The 13,046-nt window shown below is 38.7% G+C and overlaps 1 protein-coding gene across 1 annotated transcript in view; it reads left to right on the forward strand.

Moving 5' to 3' along the window:
- LOC120504350 overlaps positions 1-13,046 on the forward strand; it is a 268,038-nt gene that overhangs the window by 101,207 nt on the left and 153,785 nt on the right. The window contains exon 3 of the mRNA XM_039713763.1: positions 12,326-12,416. Within this exon, the coding sequence (XP_039569697.1) occupies positions 12,326-12,416 (91 nt within the window). The remainder of the gene's footprint in view (positions 1-12,325; positions 12,417-13,046) is intronic.

Consider the following 13,046-nt stretch of genomic DNA (forward strand, 5'->3'; position numbering starts at 1 on the left):
CTGTTGTTTGCCCTTATGCATGAGGTTTTCATAAAATATTTTTACTTGTTGTTATCCAAGGAGAAGTATTATAATGTACCTGTGGTCTGTTCTCTTGTATCTTTAGCAGAAGCGGACTTATTTCTTCACATCACTAATTGAGAACCCAGATTCTTGAGATTTTAAGATTCAGGTTTTCACTGCTAACCTTGTAGATAGGAGAGAAGAGATTCTAAGTGTTTGATTTGATTATGGACTGAGGACCATAGCTTTAGTCATGTTTGGTCATGCAGAACTCAAAGCTTACACTGACTTGGGCAGAGTAAGAAGTTACAGCTGCAAGATCTCTCATGAACACAATATACCCATCACATCCCTCATGATGAACTCCTTAGGTAGGAGAAAAACTAATAAGCTTTTGTATGCAGTGTTCCTCACCATTGCTCTGTTTGTGGTGTTTCCTGGACATGGGTTCTGGAGCAGCCACGTCTGGCTAGCAGGAGGCGTAAAACAGGACTAGGTCTCACTACAGCAGGGAGTTAACTCTGTGGTGGCATTTTTTGGTAGATAGGAGCTGTGAGGATGTGTTGTTACTCAGAAGTGATGAAGTCCACCTATTTGCAACCTGACCTGTGCCTCTCATTCATTGTTGCCAAATTTATGTGTTTATCCACTTTGTCTCATGAGATTCTTTGGTGATATTGAAGCCTAATGGAAAGGATTAAGTGGATGATTTTCTTCAGTGTTGACTCACAAGGGAGATAGTAGCTGTTTGGTTTCAGCAGAACCTCAGACAAGTCACTGTTAGCCCACCAGTCCTCACCACTCAGGTTTAACCACACCTTCCTCAAAGCCCTCACAGTGCCTTTTTCTGCAGGTTTTCTGTAAACCACACAGACTTTCTCCTGAGCCCACGAACAGATGGGAACATGCAGGCCTTTATTATGCTTTTCAAGTGATACCACTAGGAATGTGTTACCTTGGAGCTAAAGCTGTTTTGTTCCATTTGTGATTCGTTTGCTGGAGTTTCCCCAGTTTGGAAAATCCCACCAGCTTCCTTTTCTGCTAGTAACTACCTGCTTTGTTGTAATTAACATGACACAGTCTGTAACTATTTCTCTGTACTCTCCACCAATAAAGGGGATTCTCAGCTAGGAGATCCAGATGTTGTTCTCAGCTGGATTTCTGGCCTGATATTGAAGGCTAAACAAATGCCCACAACTTTGTGTCTCATTGGTCTGTTTTCCCCCATGCCCTCTGTGACCTGTGCTTACCATGGGGACCTGTCTCTTCCGAAACATCAGCTCTGCAGTACACGATGCATTTTCTCTGACTGCTTGCTCACTCACCTCCTTTCATAGTTGACTTCAGATATGTGATTCAAGCTTTGTCATCTAATAAACATTGTGCTCTAAAATAAGTAGTGGTTAAAATCAAGCAGTAGATTACTAAAGGTGCTTTAATTATGTTTTTACAGTAGTATGAGCTCTGAAAATACTAGGAGACAGCTTTCACTAGGAAAGACAGTAGTCCTCGTGACTCTTGCATATCTGAGAAGCATTTTTTTTTCCTGCCAGGGAATTAAGGAGAAATTCTGTAGCACCATCTGTAGCTCAGGTTTTTGCTTGCAAATATAGATGCATATTACAGCATAAAGCAATTTTCAGTTTACATAGATGTCATCTTGAACATTTCAAATTATCTTTATATAAATAGAAGCTTCAGCAAGGGTTTGGACAATGCTCTTGGGCACATGGTGTGACTCTTGAGGTGGTCCTGTGCGTGGCCAGGAGCTGGACTCAATGATCCTGATGGGTCCTTTCCAACTCAGCATTTTCCATGATTCTGTGACATGTATATGTATAAATTTTACTCACCTGAATTTGGTAGCACAACTCCCAGAGGTTTCAGTGGGTCAGAGTCTTTTCTGGTGTCTCTCTTTCACTGGGGATTTTGAGATTTCAGTTTGGATTTTGATGATGAATTGCCCCGTTTAAGACTCCTGACAAAGGAACATTGTAGGAAAAACATTTTTCAATTAAAGCTTTTTTCTTTGATGTTTTAAAGTAAACAAAACAGATAAAAAGCTTTATTCTGAAAATAAAAATAAAAGAAGTTTTCACACTGTCGAAAAAAAGGGGAAAAATCTGTAACAATAACGAAATTGCTGTGAAAATGATCTAGTTTTTTTAGGTCTTCTTGTAGAATGAAGATGTAGGACTGTCAAAATATTTGTTACCAGCTCTAGATTTCATTCCAGAAATTACATTAGTTTTGCTTCACAGAGTTTTTCAGTTTCACTTTCAGATCTTGGAAAATGAAAAATACCACAATAAGTCTTTGTTAATGCAAAGATCCCTGCATAATACCTGAGAAATATTGAAATATTTTAGGTCACAGAAAGCCAAATGTTTGCTTCCTGTTCTTTAAAATACTTAACTTTCCTTCCAGAAAATCTTGCACTATTTTAGGTGTTTTGCTCCTTCTGTTATGACTTGTTTGTCTTGCTGGGGGAGGAAGGATAAACCAAATGAGTTGGATGACTTTATAGTAATTTTTTCACAGGTCTTTTACCCAGAATGACAGACTGTGTTCCCTATTACCCCTTTACACAGCTTTCAGTTGTTATGATATTGTATATATGCATTAACAAATAAAGGAATGCATCCACAACAATTATGTTCCTCTTCTGCTTGATTTAGTTGTCAGCAGGCATTCACGACTCTGTAAAGTATCTCCTTCACAGCCTTGTCAGACATACCTTTTTCTCCCCATAATGTCAACTTAGTACAGCAGGCAGGCCAGGTGAGCTTGGCTCACTTTCAGGTTTTGTCTGTCTCTTTATCTGAAATTTTTAAAGGGGGATGTCAGAAGAGGTAATTGCCATAAATTACACACTGTCTGTTGTAAATTGTGATGAGAACATAATTGAAAATTGAGCTGAGAGGCACTTCCTGGATTCGAGCCGTGCGAGAGCCAGAGGACAGCCCCAGCAATTTGCGGGGGGCCTGCAAAGTCATTTTTTCCACCCCTCTCTCCAAAACTGTAATTGATTCCAGTGCTGTACCATTACACTCCTGTGTCAAGGGTTGGCCTGAGGGTCCTGGAGAGGGTTATGGAGATGATTCTGTGGGGCTACACAAATAATTGACTTGTTTCATTTGAGTACTGAGTGAGGGGAATACCAGCTTTTTCCAACAGGAGAAGTGGAGCTTGACTGCCTGCGCAGAGATGTCACCGCTCAGAAAGGCACATTGTTCAAGGTTCCCAGGCATTGTGTATGTCTCTGGTGTATTTGTGCCTCTCCCAGGCACTGCTCAGGTGGAGATAAGTAGTAGAGTTGGGGGAGGGGGAATAGTTAATTTTACTCTCTTTTCCACCCACTTTTCCCTCCTCTTTTCATCTCGGCTAAATAAAAGCATGAAATACTAAAGAACAAATTGACTTAAGTAGGTATTATTGCTCACAGCAGAGACCCACTGCTAGAAGAGTTGTGACGGAAATGATTGATACAGAAATCCCTACCAGGAGAGGAACGAGTTGAAATTTTCTTTGGCCACTAAACCTTGGTGATGCTGTCCCAGTTCAGCATCTTTCCATGCTGGCCAGGGTCACCCCAGCTGGCAAGAGAAGAGCTCATGCATCTGAATTCCCCTGTGTCAGGAGGAATTCAGTGTAGCAACCTTGGCAGGGAACTGACCCACCCAGAGTTCACTAGAAAACACAATTACTTTGTTCACAACGAACCCCAGCCCAGTTCCAAGCTATGAATTTGAAAGTTTGGCCCCATTTTATGGAAGCACTTCTGTCTTGCACAAATTTAAACCTTTAGGTACATTTACATTCTTTTAGATTTGTTTATATATATTGTCAACCCAGAACAACTAAATCTCTGGAAAAGAAATCACCCTCCTGTGAGGGAATGTTAATTGTCATATTGCATAAAAGAACTGTGATAAAATGGATTTACTAGAGTCTCTCAGCAGATGGAATTATGAAAAGCTGAGGGTACTGCTTTCATACTTATGGCTCATGTAAAATAAATGTGTGTATGTGTGTGCACCTAAACAGAAATATTTGCCTTGTAGCCAGTGGTTTTCTGCTTCTGACGAGATTTAAATACAAATTTTCATTGGCTTTGGGGAGAAAACCTTCAAGCTCTGAATCCAACTCATATTTTGAGTTCTTCTCACTTCTCACCCCATTGAAACACTTCTCACCCCATTGAAACATTGATTCTGCTACACTAGCCTTTTGTAAGTGTAATTTGTTGATGGTATTTCCCAACAGGGACGAGCTTTTTTGTAAAAGCCTCAGGAACTCCTGGATAGTGAACAAGCAGTAGCAAAGAGAACAACCCTCTGTGCCTGGAATCCTTGGTTCCACAGCCCTGGGATAATCTTTACCTAACTTAGTTTCTTAGAGAATTCCCCTGGAAGTTGATTTGGGAGAAGAGTGAGGCAGAGAGTCAAGGCTCAGCATGAAGACATACAGTTTTGGACCTGTACATTCCTAGTCCTTTCATTTACCTCCTGCAGAACTAGAATTTCAAAGACACAATATCTCATGAGCAATCATGAAATATATGTATTAGACATTTCTATAAATTGTAATGAGTTGGTTTGCATATTTAGAAACAGTGTATTTAAGATATTCATTCCATGGCAAAGTTTAATTTATGATGGAAAAGGGACAGCTTTACCAGGCTTCTTCCTCAAACAAAACAGGCAGCAGGACTCTGCTGGACTAAGTTGAGTGGGTACTCTGAGATAGCAAAGATGGAGGGATTTTAGGTAGCTGTAGTTTCTGGTGATTCTCCAAGTTCTTTGTTGGCTACTGTACAGATGCAAGAAGTGCTGCTGGTGGGTTACATTACAGACCTAATAAAATTATTGCCTTGGCTGAAAAATGCTTTTTATAGGGGAGATATGGAACAGACTGGGTAAAAAAACAAAAACAGAAGCAATATTAATGATACTTTTTTTTTAAGTTAGGAATTTTTTTTCTATTTTTGACCTTTGCTTCTAATTAAAAAATGAACAAAAAGTACCTGGCACATACTTAAATGGCTTTATGTGGGCTGTTGCAAAGGGGGCCTCGCCTTGGCCAGCAGTGGTGTGAGCAGCATTCCATGCTTGTTAGACCTGATGATATCAGGATTTGTTCATCCTGCATATTCGATGGGGTTTTTTTGCATCTGTTGGTTTTCGTCATGAATTAAAATATAGCCCTCCAGGAAAAACATCAAGGTACAGGTTTCAGTCTTTGGAAAATGGTTGAGATGCCAGTGAGATGAGTCTTTTGTTCTCCAAGGACACAATTTTCTTTTTGTTTTGGTTTTCAGACATGTCCCATAAGCACGACAGAACTATTTAAGTTTTGTACAAATAACTGTCACAAATCTGGCACATCTTCAGCTCTCAACTGGACACTGGAATAATTCACAGGTGAATAATTGTGATTCTGAGGTACAAACAGGAAAACGGCACTGTCTTATCCTCAGAAGATTGAATTCTGGGGAAGGATTGCACTGATGGGTAATAGATGACCTAATTTTGGATCAAAGACTTAACAAAGGAAATTCTATGGTTTAAATAGTGGTCAGCATCGTATCTTTTCTGCGAGGTTTCTCTGGATTTGAGCACTGGTGACATAAGTGACTTGGTCTATATTTTATGTCATTGCAGGTCTGACTAGTTGTTTCATTTCATTCGATTGGACTCATATAGTTAAACAGACAAAGGAGGAGTTAACTGCTGTACTGGAAAATGTGGAAATTACAGTCTTTTGTTTCAGTAAACCAATTGGTTTTCTGAACAGAAAAACCCAGACATCATGTCTTGAAAGCAATACAAAGCAGATTAGATTGTGAAGAAACCTTCATGTCAAATAACCTGCAAAGAAAAAAAATCTTCCAAGGGCAAGGAGAAAATACTCAAGAGTTGTCTGTTCCTTTAAATGAGAGTCCACAAAAATGCACAAAGAAAACATATTTAAACATGTTTTATTTGAATGCATGTTCATGGATTGCAGTCACATTTGGACAAAAACGTCTTCTAAGAAGCTGAGGTTGATGGCAGAGGATACAGGAGTTTTCTCTTTATCCACAATGAAAACTACTTTTACTGATGCTGGAATGCTGTGTAAATTAATCTTTTCAATACAGAGGTTTCAACAAGTAGCTACAAACAGAGTAAATATTAAAAAAAAAAAAAAAGAAGTAAAAGAGGGCATGCAGTTCCCCCCTAATCAATCTCTTATGAATAGTGATAAAACTCTTTTGCAAAGACAGGAAAAAAATGCTACTAAAAATTCCCTGGTCTCAGGATGCCATCTATTTAGCTTATTAGGAAGAAGACTGATATGCAATTGGATCTGTACTCATCTTCTTGGAGGGAGAAGTGCATTTTAGAAGTTGGCTGAAAGAAATTCTCTGCCAAACCCCACTTGGAGTGGGGTAAATTTCTGAGACTTTATAATGTGCAGGTATACAAAAAGTCTGTCAGGTAATAGCAGCAGACCTTTGTTTGTAGTCCAGGTAATTGTTAATGTTCTGGGAACATTTCAGATTTGGACTATTTAGCAAGGAATGTTACAAGAGTCAACAGAAAAAAAGTTGTAGAGGGACAGATGCACATGTCAGGAACAAGGTTTGTATTTTTTAGTATAATGGACAGTTAACTGTTGGCATAAACTCCCAAGAGAAAGCTTGGATTTTCCATCTGGGGAAGATGTGCAATCCAGAGATTTGTTGGCTCAGTAGGGGATTAACTGGATATAATTCCATAGTCTGTGCTGTACTTTATCCCACAACATGGTATCTTTTTGCCTTCAAAAGATTTGATTCTTCTAGAAACTTGACTTAAAAACTCAGGTAGCATGATACATGTTCTATATTGCTATTGATTATCCCAGCTGTAACAATAAAATCTGGTTATTAACCCAGCTGTAGGAAGAGCTGCTCTGTCTGGCTCTTCTCTCAGGTTAGTTTAACTGATGGTTTATGTTCCATTTTGTCTTTCAGACCATATAAATAATGGGGAGTGATAGTTTCAACTCCAACAAAGTGTAACCATACAAGACATGTGTTTTTTGTTTTGGTTTGTTTTTGACACAGGATTTTAGAGCAACTTTTAAATCCTTTAGCTCCAAAAGCAGGAGGCTTCACTGGCCTTTTTGAACAGCACTATTAATAGCCATGGGTGAAGTGGTCCTGACTTTTGACAGAGGACAGTGGCTACATGTCACATGGATCAGTCTGTATGGCCATTCTCTGTGATCAATGCCTTTTCCCATAATGCTCTAAAAGCCTTTTTAGTATTTGGCTAAGCTTGTGGCACATAGTGTTCACCTCACTGTCTAACTCCAGGCATGACAGTTGTTCTCATTTATTCAGGGAGTTTTCCTCTTTAATGATGGTAAGAGTAGTAATGAGTTACAGGTGAAAATAAACACACGATTAGCACAGTCAGACTCAGGGTGTGTTGGTGCTGACTACTCCTTAATCAGTTGCAATTAACACTGGATGAGTGTTCACTCTAAATTCCCTCAGTACTCATGTATTTGACCACAATAACAAATTTATGTCTATATGGGTGCTGAGGGGTTTTTTGCTACCCAAACTATCACTGAGCTTTATAGAACATTTTGTGTCTTGCACAGATATCTCAAGTAATAAAGCATGAAATAAAATGTAATAGCTTCAGTACAGGCAGAAAGCAGGTATTTAAAAATAAATGCATTTGGTGTGTAAACATCTTGACAGTTAAATGCCTAAAGCCTGTGGCAGAAATTAGGCCTGAAAACTACAAGTTACATAGGATAGAATGGTGGCTAATTGCAGATATTTGGACTGAATTCCTGCTTTGTCACCAAATGTTGTATGAATTTGGTGAATTTGTCTTTGTGTCTGTTTCTTTTCTGTTAGAAAAAGAAAAAAAAAATAATAGGGGAATTGTGCACTATCCTGTTTCACATAAAAAGAGATGTATGCTAAACACAGAAGCAAGTTGAGACCCTGTGGACACGGTAGCACTGAAGGTGGGTAGTACAAGATGAAAAGGTGGATTGAAGATACAGACATGGCATTCAGATTTCCCTCTACCCCAGTTTAATTGTTGTGGTTTATTTGCAATTTTCCTATTTGAGCTAATTGCTTTAAAAGCCTGTAGGTGTGTTTGTAAAGTGAGAATTCATAAAGAAGATTAAAAATAAGGTAGAAGTTCTTGGTTTCCTTCAGAACAATGAGCAAGTTTTCAGCACATTTGCCTTCTTTCCTGTCTTCATGCTGAGGAGCAATTATAGCTCACTTGTTCTAAGGGGATTCTCAAGTGTCTGGGTGGCACTTTGGGACTGTGAAATCCAGGTGTTAAAAGTTGTATCTACAAAAAAAGTATGAGGGTGTTTGGTGCTGGGGACCTCACGTTCACACTGTGTGTTTTGGGATAGACTTTGTTCAAAACTCCCTCTAGCCTGGCCATATTGATCTGAATGTCCATGAACAGTGTGATAAATCTGGATAAAGAATTAAAAATTGAATTGGGAATAATCATGAACTACCTCTTCCAGTTCAGTCTTATGTGAAAGAAAGTTTGTGTGCACTAAGATCAGTGTGTTGGGAACTAAAGCACAGCAAATAGGGGCATCAGGAGTTTTGCTTCCTAAACACACTCTTGTCCTGAAATGCTGATGTGGATACTGCCACATAACTAGTTAGGCTGGAAAGAAGTGATAATACACTGACAGTTAAGGTACTCCTCTCAAAGTTATTATTTTTTCAATATAAACATTGAAAGCATTATATTTAAATATACTGAAGGACAAAGAAGGACAAAGGAATATCAGACCACTCTGTGCTGGACACTACAATGGTATTTAGAGAGGGCCTGCCCCAATGGCTTTTCAGTTTGAGAGCATGAAGGGGCTGGTTCAGTGGAAGGAAGTAAGGTTTTACAATTCCTAGCCTTGAACATTACCTTCCCAGCAGCTTTGGTACTTTTAGTTCAGATCAGTGTTGATGGATTTAAATGAAACATGAACATGAAATTTCAGCAGCAGAGCTCTACCTTCGGGTCTCCTAGCTTCTAGTCTTGTGAACTATCTACAACACCACAGTAAACGAATTTACTTGTTCTATATCTACTTGTATTTACTTGTTCTATATTTACTTGATCTATATTTGGTTTTTTTAGTCCTTGGCTTTTTATTTTATACCTGTAAATAAATACATAAAAATGGTATGCATCAATTCTTTTAATATTTGTCATATCATTAGCAAGTAATGGATATCTGAATCTTGTCGCTGTGTCTATAAATGCCTACATTACTGTCTGCATGCACTACAACATTAGAAAAAAGGTTTCAGCAAGGCAAATACAGTAATTCAGAGGGGATGTAGCAAAGAAACACTACCCCTAAGAACTGCCAAGTATAATGCTGTTTATGCTGCATGGGAGCCCCAGGGGTCAGAAGCCAACGCCTTTTTGTACATAGCATTCACAGAGGCCATCAGCAACTGCCATGGTTCAGGTGGAAATTGCAAATATTGTCATCTGAAGAAGCGGCTGTAAGATTTTGTTGAGCTTCCAGTGTAAAAATTCTGCTTGATAATTTAGAAAGGGACCTTTTCTCCATTCTGCCAAGATGGCCTGTATCCATAAAACACAAAGGAGAGCCTGGAAGTTCACTTCAGCAGAAAATCAGACCTTGTGTCCTCCAGACACAGCTGCTTAAAAAGGACTGGGGGAAAGGGAATGACCACAGTGTACCTGGAGTAGGAAGGGGTCATTATAAATGGTGATAATTACATGGCAGATTTTTAAATACATTTTTCTTCTATGTGCACACTGAAGACTTGAAACCTAAATAGTCCAGCTTTCATTCCTCAGAAACTGCCGCTATGCTAGTTGGGTTATTGGATATTTTGGCTCTTCACTAGTACCCAATGTTTCTTGTCAGGTGGTAGCAAACAACTAAAATATCCATTGTTGCTTTTGGGTGAGGATTGATAGACACAGTCCTCCAGAACCACTGTGGTACAGGGCTGTAGTTCTGGCTCTACATACAGTACCAGGTTTTCCATCTACTTGTTTTATTATTCCAAATTTATTTGTAACCAAATGCACAAGCAGATTCATTACATTAGCTAATTATCTCTCTCTTTCAATTCAACAGTGTAATGAAAACAGCAGAAACTGTTTTACCTTCCACAGCAAAACAAAAATCAAATATAGATCTATTTTTCAAATTAGTTAAATGTTCAATATTAATAGGCCCTTTGATACCTCTTCATGAAAGGCATTTGGGCCGTGCAGCCTGGAGTGCATTCTGTGGCCCTCTATAATTTCTGGAAGTGTACATTAGTGGAAAATAATAGCAAAAGGCTGCCAGAAGACCTTTTGTTTGTACATATTGTCTTGTTTCTCTTAAGAAGGGTTTCCACACACTTATTTTTTGAATGCATGCTTTGTCTTTATAATAGGAATGCATTCTTGTTTTGTTTGGTTTAAGAAATTAAATAGAATAAATTGCTTCTGCTTACATGTTTTCTTGACTTGAAAAGCGCTTCAGGACTAACTGCAAACTGTCAGAAAAACACTGCAGTTAAAATGAGGGTGGAAAACAGGGTGTTTGGGCTTCATGTAATTTGCATGATTGACTTTTTAGTTTACCTGTTCTTTGTTGTCCCTTTAAACATTCCATGCTGATGCCTTCAGTGTGTGCACCCAGCTTTGTCCTTGGAATCACAGAATATGCAGAGTTGGAAGGGACCCATCAGGATCATTGAGTCCAACTCCTGGCCCTGTGCAGGAGCTCTGGGACTACAGGAAATCAAGATATTACTTTTAACATATGTCTTAGGGGACATTTATGGTCTGCTGTGTGTGTCTACCCCACAACCAGAAATCACCTCAGTTCCCCCTCCTGGTTTTGGGTCACAGCTGCCTACAGGACTGCCAAGTCCAAGGGTTAAAGTATCCTTCAGTGGGATTCTGTATCTCTCTGATGGCTTAAAATAGTTTATACTTTTAGTTTATGGTCTTTTTCTCTCTACTTGGATTATAGTCTGTGGGCATGACTGGGTTTTCAAGCTTTTTCTGGAAAACTTGACCCCATTCTAAAGTGGAGGGTGAAATTTTTGTTTTTCACAGTCATGGCTGTAGAAGAATGTCAGCCATTCAGAAACTGTGATAAAATTGAATGGTTTACTGATACTCAGAAGCCTAGGCAGGGTTTCTTGTAAGCAAATTTTTATTTAGGGTTGAGATATTATGGGAATATGCAACAGCAAATGGCATAAAAAGTCCCATGGTGTAACTGCATGGGTTTCTTCCCTCTCATGCTCAGTCGTTCATGTTCATCATGGCATTCCCAGGCAATGGGTGTGTCAGAATAACCACACCATGTAAAACCACAGATCCAGATCCCTCTAAGTCACTACAAATTATCTGTCAATTCATAATGCTGAGAGACCAGATATGAGAAGTTAGATCATATAGTGGATCCTGTCCTGTTGACTGTGTGTCAATCAGCAGCTGAGGGATTTCCTCAGACATGGAAGACATCCTAGAATTATGAAATACAGATTATGTTCCTGTAGCACCCAGAAATCCTGGGCTGTGAATCAGAAAGCTATTGTGTTCAGCTCTCTGTAATTGTGAAACAGAGAGCCTGTCCTGGTTGCAATTTCGAATCTGTTGGGCTCACCATAAAATATCATTTGTGTAGTCTGATAGAAGGAGATACGGAGCTAGATTGTGATTTTGCAAGCCATGACCTGTACATTGAACTGTGTTTAAGGGATTAGCCCTGCAGCTCTCACAGGTGCTCGTGGGCAGCTGCAGTCAGAGGGATGTCCCTGCGTTCATCCGGTGCTCGGAGCCTGCAGGAGGGCCCTAAGGACACGGGCACTGTGTCATCTCAGCTGTGCTCACTCTAAATCTATACCCCTTACTCAGTGTGAGCACACTTTTGTAGCAGGGGAAACAATGTGAAAACTTTTGGGAATACTTTAAAAAAGCAGAGAAGGATAAGGCATTCTCCAGTATATTTCTGTACAAGGGCTGGGGTTTAAATTTCGATATGCACTTAAATTATTTATGAAAATGTATAAAAGCAATTTCAGAAATATGTCTATTTCAACTACTATAAAAATAATATGTGAGACAACAAAGAAATAATTGTTCCCATATTCCTATCAGGATGCATTAAAAATAAGTAAATAAAAATTGTTGTCTTTCCATAATAGAAATGCTTTCTTCTATGGATCATTCTTTGCACTTGAACTGTATTGATTAAACTAGAGCTTTCCTTTTTTTCTTCATTTTTTTTTTTACCTCCCCTTCAGGAGAAAGACAACTTTTCTCTTATGAGACCTCTCTTGCCACTTGCTTCCTGATTTATTATTTCTTGGATGCTACTTTCACCGCAGGAAAAAGGTAGGAAACATTTCTTTAAGCAGCAGGTTGCCATTGTAAAATGTTGCAAAAATAAACTAGAAACTTGATGTGATTTTTAAATTATTAGTCCCACAGATAAACAGCTAAAAACGTTGACCTTTTTACTTTCTCCATTTTTTAATTTTAATTTTTCTTTAAATTTTCCCTTTAAATGGCAGGAAGGTACCTTTTAAAATCTTACCCTGTGAAAGAAAATATTTTTGTTGCAAAGACACTATACTATATAAGACTTATTTTTATATTGAAAAAAAATACATAGTCAAATAAGATAATTCTTGGTATTACCTTGCAATCATTTAAATAGAAGTTATGTTATTCTTACAATACTTACTGTCTGTAGCAGCAATGTTGAGAATTATTAAAATGCATCAATATCTGTAAAAAATCGCCTGTGTGACTTTCAGTGAAGGAGGCCTTTTGTACAGGATGAGGAGCTTTTGCACTGGATGTGATTATTCAAACTACCATGACCATAACGCTGTGCAGATGACAGCGACCTTTTAGCCATGACAACATCAGTAGCAGTCCTTCTTTTTTAGCTTCAAATCTTCTGTTGTTGTTCGGCTTACAGAATAAAATGTGCAGAATCAGTCTACAAAAAATTCTGCG

This window comes from Passer montanus, unplaced genomic scaffold (genome assembly GCF_014805655.1).
Source record: "Passer montanus isolate IOZ18808 unplaced genomic scaffold, ASM1480565v1 scaffold29, whole genome shotgun sequence".
Classification (NCBI taxonomy): domain Eukaryota; kingdom Metazoa; phylum Chordata; class Aves; order Passeriformes; family Passeridae; genus Passer; species Passer montanus.